The sequence below is a fragment of the Pelophylax lessonae genome, assembly GCF_965119305.1.
Source record: "Pelophylax lessonae genome assembly, chromosome: 4".
Lineage (NCBI taxonomy): Eukaryota > Metazoa > Chordata > Amphibia > Anura > Ranidae > Pelophylax > Pelophylax lessonae.
In genome coordinates this window covers 554,708,319-554,723,225 of record NC_138771.1, presented here as the reverse complement: position 1 = coordinate 554,723,225, position 14,907 = coordinate 554,708,319, and the positions used below count along the sequence as shown (strand labels likewise).

Here is a 14,907-nt window from a genome sequence, read left to right as displayed (position 1 = left end):
ATAATGTGTTCTCTCGCTATTCATAGGGCGGTTATCTGGTTTGGATAGGAAATACTTCTTTTGATTTAAGCTTCTCATGTATTTCTGTAAATTGACATAAGTGTCGAATTTATTCAAATTTTTTACAGGGGCATATTTTAACCCTTTATCTAGGACTTTCGTCTCTTCCTTAGTCAAAGGTATACCACTAATATTAAATATGCCTGCTCCTATTGGGTTTTGTTTCTTTTGGAGGCGTCGACCTGCTCGTCGTCCTCTTTGTCTTTTCTTTTTTCCCCAGATTGTTTTCCAATTGATCCCCTGTACCCCCATAGGGCACTGGGTTTCTCTAAAAAAACCTCTGGGGGATTTTTTACGGCTGGCGGGTAGAGCGGGCACAGTCCAAAATATTAGTAGACAGGTTTCAGCAAAAAGGGTATGATATGGAAAAAGTGTCTTCAGACTTAGAGAAAGTTTCGAGATTAAATAGAATGGAACTTTTAAGTAATAAACCAGCTCCATCCAAGGAGGCTAATAACAATTTCAAATTAGTGTTGGATTACAATGCTCAACACAAGCAAGTTGAACGTATTGTAAAAAAACACTGGGGAGTCCTTAAACAAGACAGAATTTTAGGACCCCACCTCCCGGAGAGACCTGGCTTCATTTATAGGAGAGCACCTATTCTGAAGGACAGGTTGGCCCCGGGGGTGATAAATCCTCCTGTACAGAAGAAAAATACAGTATTTCAGTTCTTGTCGGGCTTTCACGCATGTGGCAGATGTGGTGTATGCCAACAGACAAGAAAAAATGTAAAGAAAAAGAAGTCCTTTATATGTAACAGCACAGGCAAAGAATATCGTATTAAAGATCTCATAACTTGTACCACGATAGGGGTAGTCTATATGATGGAATGTGGGTGTGGACTCCAATATGTGGGACGGACCTCCAGAGCCTTAAATGTAAGGATAGGAGAACACATTGCAAATATAAAGAAGGGGGAGGTTTTACACAATGTGTCTAAACACTTTAAAGAATTCCATAACAAAAAACCACATACATTAAAGTTCTGGGGAATAGAACATGTCCAGCCACATTGGAGAGGAGGAAATTACATTCGCCAGTTAAGCAGGAGGGAATCCTTCTGGGTGTATGAGGCCAAGGTTCTGGCACCCAGGGGTTTAAATAAGGATTTTGACCTGAACTGCTTCATTAGCGACAAATAAATTAATGGCCAGCATTGTATCATGTATTATATTTATCTGGGTATATTCGCCTAATTTTAGAGAAATATTTTAAAATATTTTTTATAGAGTAATTGATTGTTATTGATTTTTAATGATTTTTAATGATTTTTAATGATTTCCGAATGATTTTTAATGTTATTGGTTTATTTTGAATGATAATATATGCTTTTTATTAAAATTGGGTATAGAATATATGTGACTATATCATTATATGTTTTAATGTACTTAGTGCATTCCTGAGAGAGATCGGCATCGCCACGCTGTATCCGCTATTCAGTAGACCATTGTATTATATTAATAGTACTGTTTAGATCCCATTTATTACCCCAATCATTATAATAGCCAGGGACACCGCCGAACGAATGCCTGGTTCGGAGGTTCCGGTGTCTCACATTAAGCTAAGAGGAAGGGGAGTGACTATGACCCGCTGGCCAATCCACCGGAGCGCTCACATATTTAGAGCGAGGCTTGACACGCACAAGCCACCCCTACCGAGGAAGTCAAAGGAGCATCACGCTCGACGTAACGCGTATAGGGGGGGCGGAGCGTGCGTGGCCGACGCAGATCGTTTCTCCGGAGCACTATCTACACTACATGTCAGCAAAGCAGGCACGGCTGAGTGCCCTGCAAATGTGAGTTTGTTTATTCTCTTCAATAAAGCTGATTTATATATATATATACGGAGAGCACTAGATTTTGTCCCATTCTTATCCCCACATATATCTTGGAATCCCTGGAGCTACACAGTAAAGAGGCCCTTTCCTGGAAATCCATTATCCATGTTATGTGATTGCTGGCCCATTTGGGTCTGATGGGAAGGTGAGAGGCTTATCTGTCTGGTGGAGGGATTCACTAAACGGTGCTCACAATATTCGTTGTTTATCACGATTGGATCACATTTCAGTTGAACACTGGGACTTTTGGAGATTTCTTTGATTGGAGCACTAGCACGATTATGTGCCCTATGAACTCTATTATCACATATTATCACTGTTTTATTTGTGTGATTTCTGGCGCAGCACATTTTTGTATTTATACATACACACATACAGTATCTCACAAAAGTGAGTACACCTCTCACATTTTTGTAAATATTTTATGATATCTTTTCATGTGACAACACTGAAGACACTTTACTACAATGTAAAGTAGTGACTGTACAAGCTTGTATAACAGTGTAAATGTGCTGTCCCCTCAAAATAATTCAACGCACAGCCATTAATGTCTAAACCGCTGGCAACAAAAGTGAGTACTAAGTGAAAATGTCCAAATTGGGCTCAATGTGTAAATATTGTGTGGCCACCATTATTTTCCAGAACTGCCTTAACCCTCTTAGGCATTGAGTTCATCAGAGCTTCACAGATGGCCACTGGAGTTCTCTTCCACTCCTCCATGACGACATCACAGAGCTGGTGGAAGTTAGAGACCTTGCACTCCTCCACATTCCATTTGAGGATGCCACGCAGATGCTCAATAGGGTTTAGGTCTGGAGACATGCTTGGCCAGTCCATCACTTTTACCCTAGCTTCTTTAGCAAGGCAGTGGTCGTCTTGAAGGTGTGTTTGGGGTCGTTATCATGTTGGAATAGTGGGCCCAGTCTTCAAAGGGAGGTCAAGAGCTCTGCTTCAGTATGTCACAGTACATGTTGGCAATCATGGTTCCCTCAATGAACTGTAGTTCCCCAGTGCCAGCAGCACTCAAGCAGCCCCAGACCATGACACTCCCACCACCATGCTTGAATGTGGGCAAGACACACTTGTCTTTGTACTCCTCACCTGGTTGCTGCCACACACGCTTAACACCATCTGAACCAAATACATTTATCTTGCTCTCATCAGACCACAGGACATGATTCCAGTAATCCATGTCCTTAGTCTGCTTGTCTTCAGCAAACTGTTTGCGGGCTTTCTTGTGCATCATCTTTAGAAGAGGCTTCCTTCTGGGACGACAGCCATGCAGACCAATTTAATGCAGTGTGCGGTGTATGGTCTGAGCAATCACAGGCTGACCCCCCACCCATTAAACCTCTGCAGCAATGCTGACAGCACTCATACGTCTTTTTCCCAAAGGCAACCTCTGGATAAAACGCTGAGCACGTGCACTCAACGTCTTTGGTTGACCATGGCGAGGCCTGTTCTGAGTGGAATCTGTCCTGTTAAACTGTATGGTCTTGGCCACTGTGCTGCAGCCCAGTTTAAGGGTCTTGGCAATCTTCTTATAGCCTAGGCCATCTTTATGTAGAGTAAAAATTTTTTTTTTAGATCCTCGGAGAGTTCTTTGCCATGAGGTGCCATGTTGAAGTTCCAGTGACCAGTATGAGAGAGTGAGAGTGATAACACCAAATTTAACACACCTGCTCCCCATTCACACCTGAGACCTTGTAACACTAACGAGTCGCATGACACGGGAAGGAAAAATGGCTAATTGGGCCCAATTTGGACATTGTCAATTAGGAGTGTACTCACTTTTGTTGCCAGCGGTTTGGACATTAATGGCTGCGTGTTGAGTTATTTTCAGGGGACAGCAAATTTACATGGTTATACAAGCTGTACACTCACTACTTTACATCGTAGCAAAGTTTCATTTCTTCAGTGTTCACATGAAAAGATATAATAAAATATTTACAAAAATGTGAGGGGTGTACTCACTTTTGTGAGATACTGTACATACAACCACACATTCACTATACATGACTGACACAGATGTATTTTTACTTAGCTGTTTTGAACCTCCTGAAACTTTGCTGCCAGTATAAGGTTTGTGTGGCAGGGTGCAGTGTGTGTACACCGTGGCATGGTAGAGGTTGTTAGGTGGAGCAGGTCAGGACTTGGAAGTCAGCTCCCACTTGTCTAAATCCTGGGATTGATTGACACACAGGGGTTGATTTATTAAAGGCAAAGAGACTGTGCACCTTGCAACGTGCACTTGCACTATGCAAGAGCAGTTGCTCCAGAGCTTAGTAAATGAACAGAAACTCTGCTGACTTTTATCATCCAATTATGTGCAAGCAAAAATTCTGTTTTTATAATTTACCTTGCATGCGATTGGATATTCTTTGCAAAGAGAGCCTTTACTTCATTTATTAAGCTTTGGAGCAACTGCAGTATGTAAAGTGCACAGTCTATTTGCCTTTAGTAAATCAACCCCACATCTCTACTCATTATTGTTGTCCAAATTGAGCTTCCATTCTGCATGACATAGAGTTCAATGCTTCTCTACCTCTGCTGTCTAACCCAGTCTTTCTCAACCATGATGTGACGGCACTCCTGACGAATGCAGACAGAACCCCAGTGGAGAAAGGCTGTCATAGACACAGAATGCAGATTGAGGCTGAAAGCAGATAGGACGAAAGAGACAATTTACCAACTCTGCATCACTACACCCAGAAGCAATGACTAGAAGAGCAAACCTATGGTCACAGTGCTCTGTATGCAATTTGGTTCTAAGTGTATGGAGCAGAGTTTGTGAATTTTGAGTATGATATTCCACCAACAAAAATGTGCAAACTGTGCTGGGACAGCAACATTACCTGGCTGGATTGCTCTTGGAGGTGGCAGTCTGTAAGTTTTATTATGTACTGTATGTCATATTCAGCAACATGACATGTGGGTGGTGGTGTGCCGCCCCAGGCAGGCCTGCTACCCTAGGCCATGGTTTGTGTTAGCTGTGCAAGAAAATTGGCTCTAAGTTCAAGGGCCAAACATGTGAGGTCAGCCTCTGTACAGAAACATATCCAGCACTGGGTACACAGAAAGACAAAAATGTGACTAATTGGCATTTGAACTTATTTAAAAAGAGATGTTTGGCTGATTTCCTCTTTAGCAATTTAATTGATAAGAATATAAAATAAATCAGCTTGCGAGCTTAATGTGATAAACATGTGGTGATTTAATAGCCTTGCTTCTTAGTATAATTTGCCATATATGTACATGGGGGCAACCATATGCACTCATTACATTAGGGCGACTATACATAGATTGATATCCAGATGGTTCAGAAGAAACAGCTACATTTTTATCCATGTATGGGCAGGCTGGTTATACACAAGTCGATCTACCAATTCACTGCAATTCATTTTTTTCCCAGCAACAAAAGTGCTAAGGAGTCACTGAGAACTCCCTCTATTGGCTAATCTACATATCTCTATTATCAATACAATAATAGAATTATGCAAAAATAAGCTTTACCTGAGACTGTGCTATTTATTCCTGGTGTTGAGTTGAGGTCATTTACTTTAACCACTTCAGTACCGGGCACTTTCACTCCCTTCCTGCCCAGGCCATTTTTCAGCTTTCAGTGCTGTCGCAGTTTAAATGACAATTGTGCGGTCATGCCAAACTGTACCCATATGACATTTTTATCATTTTCTTTTACTCAGATAGAGCTTTCTTTTGGTGTTATTTAATCACCACTGGGTTTTTATTTTTTGCTAAACAAGCGAAAAAAAACAACAACCTTTTTCTTTGTTTCTGTTATGCATGTTTGCAAATATGTAATTTTTCTTCTTTACTGATGTGAACTGATGAGGCTGCACTGATGGGCACTGATAGGCTGCACTGATGGGCACTGATGAATTGGGACTGATGAGGCGGCATTGATGGGCACTGATAAGATGCACTGATGGGCACAGATATGCTGCACTGATGGGCAATAGTATGCTACATTGATGGACACTGATATGCTGCAGTGATGGAGCTTCACTGATACTCAGGGCACTGATGATCAGTACCCTGAGTATCAGTGTAAATGCCTCCTGTAACTGGAAAAGAAAATGCAGATAACCGGCATTTGTTTACATGTGATCAGATGTGATTGGACACAGCTGATCACATGGTAAAGAGCCTATATCATCAGCTCTAAACCCTGATCGGTGATGTGCCATGTCCAAGGGACACAATTCACCACCAGTCGCTGTGCACAAGTGGCACGATGCAGTGCTGTATCTTGGCCTAGGCCAACAAGGCCCAGGCCTAGGGCAGCACTTTGCAGGAGGGGCAGCAAAAAAGCTGCACCCCGCTCAAAAAAAAAAAAAAACAGCCTTCTCCTGGCTCCCGCATGAACAGGGCCCACTACACTTTTAGTATAGGGCCAGTCAAATTGGGCTGGAGGACAGGGTCCAGGAGGAAAATCAGTCTGGCACCCCCATAAAGCTGTCACACTGCTACCTGCCTGTATGATAATACCGGCCGGTGAGGACATTCAGACAGACCACATGCCGCCGACCACACTTAATACAACTAGCCCGATGTCTGCCAATGCTAATAAGTGTGGCTGATGGGCCGTAATGAGGCTGCACTGCTGGGTACTGATAAGGTGGCACTACTAAAGCTGAACTTATGGGAACTGATGAGGCTACACTGATGGGCACTGATAGACTGTGGTTGTGGTCTGTGGATTACAGATGACAGGATGGGTCATAAACAGGAAGGGGTGTGGCCTTTACAGGAAGAGGTGAGTCATATTTAAATTAGGGGGTGCACAAGTTTAGTCAGGCCTAGGGCAGCACAAAACCTAAATACACCACTGGCGCGATGTGAAGGACGTCATATGATGTCCAGTCAGGATTGAAAAACCACCATTCTACTAAAGGCTGGGTGGGAAGGTGTTACTGAAAATTAACTGTATGCAGCGATTCTGACCTTTTGGAAATTGATTGTCCAAATGTCATGCTGGTTCTCTGGCTTCAATGAAACATAGATAGAAACATAGAATGTGTCGGCAGATAAGAACCATTTGCTTTCTTAGGGTCTGTTCACACTATGTGTGTTAGGACTGCATTGGGTGGCTATTTTAGTCCAAATGCCTTGTCTCCTACCTGTCCAGTTTACAGCACTGTGTTGCTCCTTCAAAAATTTGAAGGAAATAAAAAATGTCGTCCGAACAGCATCTGCATTTATTCAGATGCAGCCGCCATTTAGGGATTTAGATAATTGGGAGGGCTGGCTGTTAAAATATAATAGCTGCATTGGGAGATCTGCCCATCAGCACTGTGTAGCATGAATGCAAGAATGTGTTTACTTCCTGGATATTTTTCTCCTGACAGGTTTCCTTTATATAGGATGTTTGCACTTCTATAGCACATTCTTCAGTCCCATCTGAATCAGTCACATTTCATTGTTGAGGAGAATTCAGATAGCAGTCTTGTTACTGCTGTATCATATGATGAGGGTTTTAGGCTAAATTCACACCTAAGCGTCACCTTTTCAAGCATTTTTTCAAGTGTGTTTTTTAAAAAAAAAAATTTGACGCAGAAAATCCACATTTTGCAGCTTTTGTCTCAGTTTTTTTTTTTTTTTAGGCGTTTTTCAACTAAAGGTGGGAAGTCCTGTTGAAAAAGGGGCAGAGAACTGCTGTTTGAGCAGAAAACATGAGACAAAATGCTTGAAGAACACTAGAAAAAATGCTCATGTCACGCTTTTCAGGCGTTTCCATTGAAGTCTTTGGGGACACAAACGCAAAATTCTGCCTAAAAGGTAGCTCATGTACTTTTTTGAGCGACAGGCATTTTGCTACAAGTGACAGGACGCTCAGATGTGAACAAGGGGTATTGAAAACAATAGGTTTTTGCATGTTGAGCGTTTTTGAGCTTTGAGGTACAAGCTACAAAACGCTCAAGTGTGAACGGGGCCTTAAACTCTGAAGCATAGCAAAGCTGAGTTCACCTTTTCCAGAAAATGATATATGCAGTAAAAAGGGCCCCAGCAGATAATAAGAAACTGTCCAGCTTGCTAAAACTTTCATTAATTTTAATGTAATATCTGTAGGCCATTTGGGGCCCCTGGCTGAAAAACTCCCAGTTAGCAACCAATATGTCCTACTATCTTGTTGCTAGAATGTGAAAACTGCTGTACACTCAGTTCCAGCATTACAGGAGCGAAAATCAATGTTTTTCAAGTCCTAGCAGTATTTTTTCGGTCAGGGTTCATTAATAAACATTTTACAAACCTGCACAGTTTTTAATACTTACTGGGGCCCCTTGACTGCATCTGATCACGGGTAAATGTTAACTTGGCCTTTAAGTGGGTGTTTAGGAAGTAGAAGGAGAGAGGCCTGGATTAAATGTGGGGAGAACAGACAGGAAATGTCTCGTTCCTCAATATTTATGCATCTGAAACACCAAAGCTTATTGCAGACCTCCTGTGCTAAAAGAAGTGGAGCAGAACCATTCAACATTATTTATAGCTTGTGAAGGATGTATGGTGTCCATGTGTCCCAAATTCTGCAATATCATGTCACAATGGTGTTTTTGTGGACCGCATAAGGCTCTCATAAGGCTTTTTTTGTGGCTCTCAGCCAGTTGAAGTAGGCCCCAACTGTTAACCAGTTGATATAAGTTACACTTCTTCCCTCAGCTAAATACTGAATAAAGTTCCAATACAAGTTTGCATTCCTATACGAGTCTATGGAAATGCCAAGCCCATTTGAAACAGATCAAACACAGGTTAGAAAGAGGTCTACTGCACCTCTCAATGAACCCTGAATGATATCAGAAGTGTCTCAAACTGATGTCAAGGTGATGCCATTACCAAAGTCCAATTCCCATGGATACAGGCCTTTACGATTATTAGAGTCAAGACCAGAATCTTAACCCACAATGGCTGCTGTGGCTCTTCTTGCTGAGCCCATGAGATGCTGGACAGCTCCCTGTCTGATCCTTTAGACTAGGGTTTCTCAACCAGGATTCCATTGAACTCTATGGTTCCTCCAGAGGTTGCTAGCGGTTCCTTGCAATGAGAAATTTCTGCCTCTCAGCTAAGTTCCCACTGACACAGATGAGCTTTCTAGCTATCTGTATCTGTAAGTGGGTAATTCTTCTCAATGACCACAAGTGTAAGGAGAATTCTTCCCAATGACCATTACACTAATGTATCATGAGTTATATAGTATGTAGAGTAGTTTTTAGCAGGATTCCCTGAAACCAGATAGTTATTTCAAGGGCTCCTCTATGTTGAAAGGGTTGAGAAAGGCTGCTTGAGATATTTTTGCCTTGTCTCTTGTTTCTGGTGAATCTTGAACTCTTTCTCCTTCCATGAGCTTCATGGTTTAACCCATGTCTCTGCACTTCCTGGTACGTCACATGTCCCAGAAAGCTGCGGTACCATTCACAAAGCCGGCGCCTGGACCAAAAGAGTGGGATTGGGTGAGGACAGTCATGGATCCTTGGACAGGTAAGTGATTAGTAAAAGTCAGAAGCTACAGTATTTGCAGCTGCTCGTTTTTACTGCTGAAGAACCGCTTTAATGCATTCTCTGAATTAAAGTAAAAAACCTTTTATGTCAAGCCCCCCCCCCCCCCAATAATTACCTGAGCCCGATCTCCATTCAGCACAGGGCCCTGCTTCTTCCATAGACTTAAGCCCCGTAGACACGTACCGATTGTCGGCCGTAAATATTCGGCCGACGACCGATCGGCCGATTGTAGGCTTGTTAGTATGATGCTTCCGACAGCCGACAGCGCACTTTCGGCCGAAAAGAATCTGTCGTGCAGGCATTAAAATTTTTGTTGACCAACACCAGAACGGCCGATTGTTCCTCAGTCAGTACAGAATTCGGCCGACAATCAGCAGATTTGCAAGACTAGGCATGCTCAGAGAAGAAAAAACACAGGGAAAGTTAACCATCACATGACATCACTTCTGAAGTCGGCGGACAAAATTCTTGTGCAGTCTTTTGCACTTTTCAGCGGACAGGACAGCCCTGGACAAAAGACAGCCGATCGGTCGGCCGACAATCGGTACGTGTGTACGGGGCTTCAGTGAGAACAGCAGAAGTCATTGGCTCCTGCTGCTGTCAATCAAATACTGTGACGAGGTAGTGGGGGGCGGGGCCAATAGACACACACAGCATGGCTTAGGATTGAGCCCACATGTATGCCACCATAGGAAGCAGCTTTCTATGGTGGCACATGGTAAAGAAGAGGAGCAGAGAGTTCCAGCTTGAACTTTTACAGTTACTTATGCTCCCTTTAGTCTGCTAAATATACCATTGAAAGTTTTTGTAGTATCTGTTTGACAAGTTATTGATAGCTGAGTGGTTGTAACAGTTCACAGCAGCCAGTATCCAGTGCACTGTACAACTTAACCTTAAACTCTGGTTTACAAATACAAAATTCAAATCAATATGTTTCTTGAACTCAGAAAAGTCCCTTCTATAGTTCGCAACTGGTGTGATCCAACTTCCTGTTAGAGGGTGGCTACGTTTGTTTCTCCATGGTCCCACTGTGAGTGGGCGTTATCATCATAGGACAGAAAGTGTGTAAAAATTAGGAAAAAAAGCCTGAAAGAAAAAAAAAAAAAAAACCTGATGTAACCACCACATCTATGGACTGGTAAACTGCAATTATATTACACTGTTGTGCTTGTGTTTAGATTCAGGTCATTTAACCGGTTGCCGACCGCCGCAAGCACATATACTGCGGCAGTCAGCCCCGGCCAGGCAAAGTGACGTATGGGTACGTCACTAGCCTGTAAGCCAAAAGGGGGCGAGCGCGCGCCCCCGGGGGCGCGCTTCCGCCCCGGCTCGTTCACGGCCGCCTGTCATTCTTCCCTGTGTAACAACACAGATCATAAGTTCCTGCTATGTAGGACCGTTGATCTGTGCTGTTACATGTAAAGCCACATCCAATCACAGTTAGAAACACGCCCCTAGGGACACACTTAACCCCTCCTTCCCCAATAAAGTTAACCCATTCCCTGCCAGTGTAATTTTTACAGTAACAGTGCATATGTATAGCACTGATTACTGTAGTAATGTCACTGGTAACCCCAAAAGTGTCAAAAATGTCAGTCAAGGGTCCGATCTGTCTGCCACAATGTTGCAGTCCCACAAAAAAAATCGCAGATCGCCGCCATTACTCGTTAAAAAAAAAACAACAAAAATGACAAAAATCTTTCCCTTAGTTAGTAAACGCAATAACTTTTGCGCAAACCAATCAAAATATGCGTATTGTGATTTTTTTTACCAAACATATGTAGCAGAAAACAAATTAGCCAAAAATGTTAAAAAAATTAGATTTTTACATTTTTTGGGGGGAATTTCATATAAAAAAATGTGAAAAATATTGTTATTTTTGCAAAATTGATGCTTTTTTTTTTGTTTATAGCGCATGATCAAAAAATCGCACAGTTGATCAAATACCACCAAAAGAAAGCTCTGTTTGTGGGGAAAAAAGAACGTCAAATTAGTTTAGGTACAGCGTCACACGACCGCGCAATTGTCCATTAAAGTCACACAGTGCCGAATCGCAAAATAGGCCCTGGTCAGGAAGGGGGTAAAATCTTCCGGGGCTTAAGTGGTTAAAAAATGTTTCATAAACCAAACAAAGTATGACTAGAAGTTAGCAGAAAGCAACCAATTCGATTTTTTTTTCCAGTTTTATTTGGTCAGAACAAAGACAGTTGGTTTCTTGTTGCCTTTGATCATTCTAATATATATAGTAGAGGTTAATGTCTAACCGACATTCATATTTTGTGTTTCAGGAGGATATGTGGAGTCGCTTCCAGAACCTGAGGAACCAGACAGAGAGGATCGCAGACCTCGGCCTGGTAAGTGAGTTCTCCTTTATTCATACAACCATCACCCCACCATGAGACCACTAATGCAGTAGGAGACAGTACACAGCAAAGAAAACTGGCCACAAAGGCCCCTCTGTCTGGCTGCCTAATGATTTATCCAGACATGGAAAGCATTAGAACGAAAATTAGTATAACATTACTGCAACATTACTGCGTGTACTGTATAGTTCAGACACATGCTGGATCACCATGAATCAACTTAGTATGCTACAACTTTATTCCAAGAGTCCAAGCTGCCCATAGAAATTAGATCATTGTCAATTTAGCTGATTTGGCTAGGCTGGACAATTATATTAATATCTACTGTATGGTTAGATGTGAGCAGTCACTCCTGTCTAAACGCCAAGCAAATGTCAATTTGCGAATGGGGTTTTTCCAGCTGGTCACTACTTTTCTGCACAAGTTAGGCGGGTGCTTTCATTGGATAAAGAGCAATGGTTGTTCAATACGAGCAAAATTTACTGGAAGAAAATTCTTTCAGCATATATAATACAACCACCATTTATTGTCTATGGTCAGTTTAAAGGAAACCTATGCTGATAGAAACATAGAGGTTGCCTTTGTTGACCTCCATTAGAACAAGCTTCTGTAGTTGCTTGGCTAAAAGTGGGGAGGCATCAACAATATGGGTTTATCAATGCAGGCTCTATCACATAGTTACATAGTAGTTGAGGTTGAATAAAGACAATAGTCCAACCTGTGTAGGCGTGTGTGGCCGTAATAATCTCTCATACCCCTTAATGTTCTGATCCTTGAGCTGTACGTCCAAGAGTCTTTTGAAAGTAGCCATACTTCCCGCAGAAACTACATCTTGTGGTAGAGAATTCCACAATCTTGTAGCCCTAACAGTAAAAAACCCCCTGCGTTGCCTGAGGTCAAAACGCTTCTCCTCTAATCGCATTGTATGTCATTCGAGTTCTCATGCAATCCTTGCGACTGAATAGCTTTTTTTCTATGCTGAGATCACCATTGATGTATTTATAAATTGCTATCATGCCCCCTCTCAGGCGTCTCTTCTCCAGGGAGAATAAATTAAGCGATTGTAGATGGTCTTCATAATTAAGGTCCTCCAATCCCTTAATTAGTTTAGTTGCCCTTCTCTGGACTCTCTCAAGCTGCAACACATCCCTCCTGAGGACTGGCGACCAGAACTGGACAGAATACTCCAGATTCGGTCAGACCAGAGTTTTATGAAGTGGTAGGATTATAGATTTATCTCTGGAATACACCCCTTCTCTTTTGCTCCACTAACTGCAGTCCATCTGGTTCTATACTCACCTGTGTCCATAATCCAGTGATCTTAAAGGTGTAATCATACCAGTGACTGCACTGCCCTGTTTCTGGAAACATCCGCCTCAACCTGTTCACCATGGCCCAATTTATTCCTTTGGGGAGCCTCAGTGGTTCCCATAATGAAATGGGGCCAGGGTGCAAATGTGTAAGTTGAAAAGGGCCCAGTGAGGACATTTACAGACGGTAAGTAAGGTACGTATTGGACCAGATGGACTGCACTTAGCGGGGCCCTGCATTCATAAAGGATTTTTTAGGTATAGTTGTCTCCTAAAGTATGTATGCATACCGAATTTCAAAACGTATCATATCCTCTTTATTTTTTTAAGTGTTGACTATTTAAGTCATAAAATTTAGATCAACTTAGTTCCTAAAATACACTTATCATTAATATGGAGGATACCATTGCTGGCTTCCTTATGAAAATGATAATTGCCTAGCTATGTCTTTCTTTCGAGTCAAAGTCTCAGAACAAGCTTTAAAACATGAGACAGCAGGTCAGTTTGCCCAGAAGGCCCTCCTTGCCCTGGCAAGATACACCATTGCATCCTGAGACACGCATCACATGTTGCCCTTACCTCCCCACACATCATCCTGGTCACCTTCCAAGTCATGCCCTGCTTCACCTCTCTGCACCACGACAGTGAATTGCAGTCCAATTCATTCCTACCAGCACTACCAAAAAGCTGAAACCCACTTTCCCCTATGGTCAGATAATTTAGCAGGTGGCTGAAGTGTAGAGCAGCCAAGCCATATCTCCAGTAATCACAGTGAATATTGAACTAGTAAAGTAATCAGAAGAGCCATTGAGCTGCCCTGGCTCAACATCCCCATATATATATATATAGGGGATGCCATATTTTAATTAATAAATACAGTATGTAGCCTCTACTTCCTGCTTGTGACTTACCTGTACTCTGCTGGAAAACTTTAGTACAGTGGCAAAAAACTGAAAGTAGAGGCAAAGCTTGGCACATAAAAGTGTAAATCACTTTATATACATGTTTGTCTTTGTTGTGTTTCTTTTATTTGTGGCATATTTCTGCAAAATAAAATGTATGATACTGGCAGATCTTCTGACTTCTTAGTTTTTCTACTTCTCAACTAAAAAGAGAAAGACCAGCGGGCATGCCTCCTCCAGCTACTCACGACAGGGATCTTTTCTGATGAGCTAAGCAGTCTTCAAAGTTACTACTGTGCTTGGAGCTTCTCAGCTTTTTCCAACATGACACGGCCCAGCCTTAGACACTCATGTGCGTCTCAAGATTTCCATGGCCAGTCTGCATGAGCCAGTAAGGGCTTCATAGATCCAAGATTAGTTAACCTGGGAACTTCTTAACAGCTCATCTCAGACTGCTTATTTATGGCGGTACACACAGAAAGAATCCCACTTTGAAAGAGCACCAGTACACAGATTATACATTTCTAATTATAAACTGGCCAAAATTCTTCATTCAAATTCCCTGATAGATTTTGTGGTTGATTGTTCAGTCCAATAACAGCTTTCAAATACGCCCACTGCAGTGCGTTGTTAATCACATGCAAGGCAGACCTGATAGATACTAGTTCCCCAAGTTCCTCTTCAGGCTTTGCCTACTCTGCCGATGAACCTGTTGGGTGGGCAGAGACTGATGGGGCAATCTGAGACTAGTTCTCCATCAGGGCTGCCTTGCATGTGTTTGACAGTGGGCGTATTCAAAAGCTGTTATTGGAATGAATAGTGACTATGGATCCACCCACTGCCATGCACTGTTAATCAAAAATAAAGTGGACCTGATGGGGTACTAGTCTCTCAGCTTCCCATCAGGCTCTGCCCAT

At 42.3% G+C, this 14,907-nt stretch overlaps 1 protein-coding gene across 1 annotated transcript in view; it reads left to right on the top strand.

The window, feature by feature from the left end:
• The window catches only part of AEBP1 (AE binding protein 1), a 97,882-nt gene that overhangs the window by 25,663 nt on the left and 57,312 nt on the right, over positions 1–14,907 (top strand). Inside the window, exon 4 of the mRNA XM_082255086.1 lies at positions 11,704–11,769. Within this exon, the coding sequence (XP_082111212.1) occupies positions 11,704–11,769 (66 nt within the window). The remainder of the gene's footprint in view (positions 1–11,703; positions 11,770–14,907) is intronic.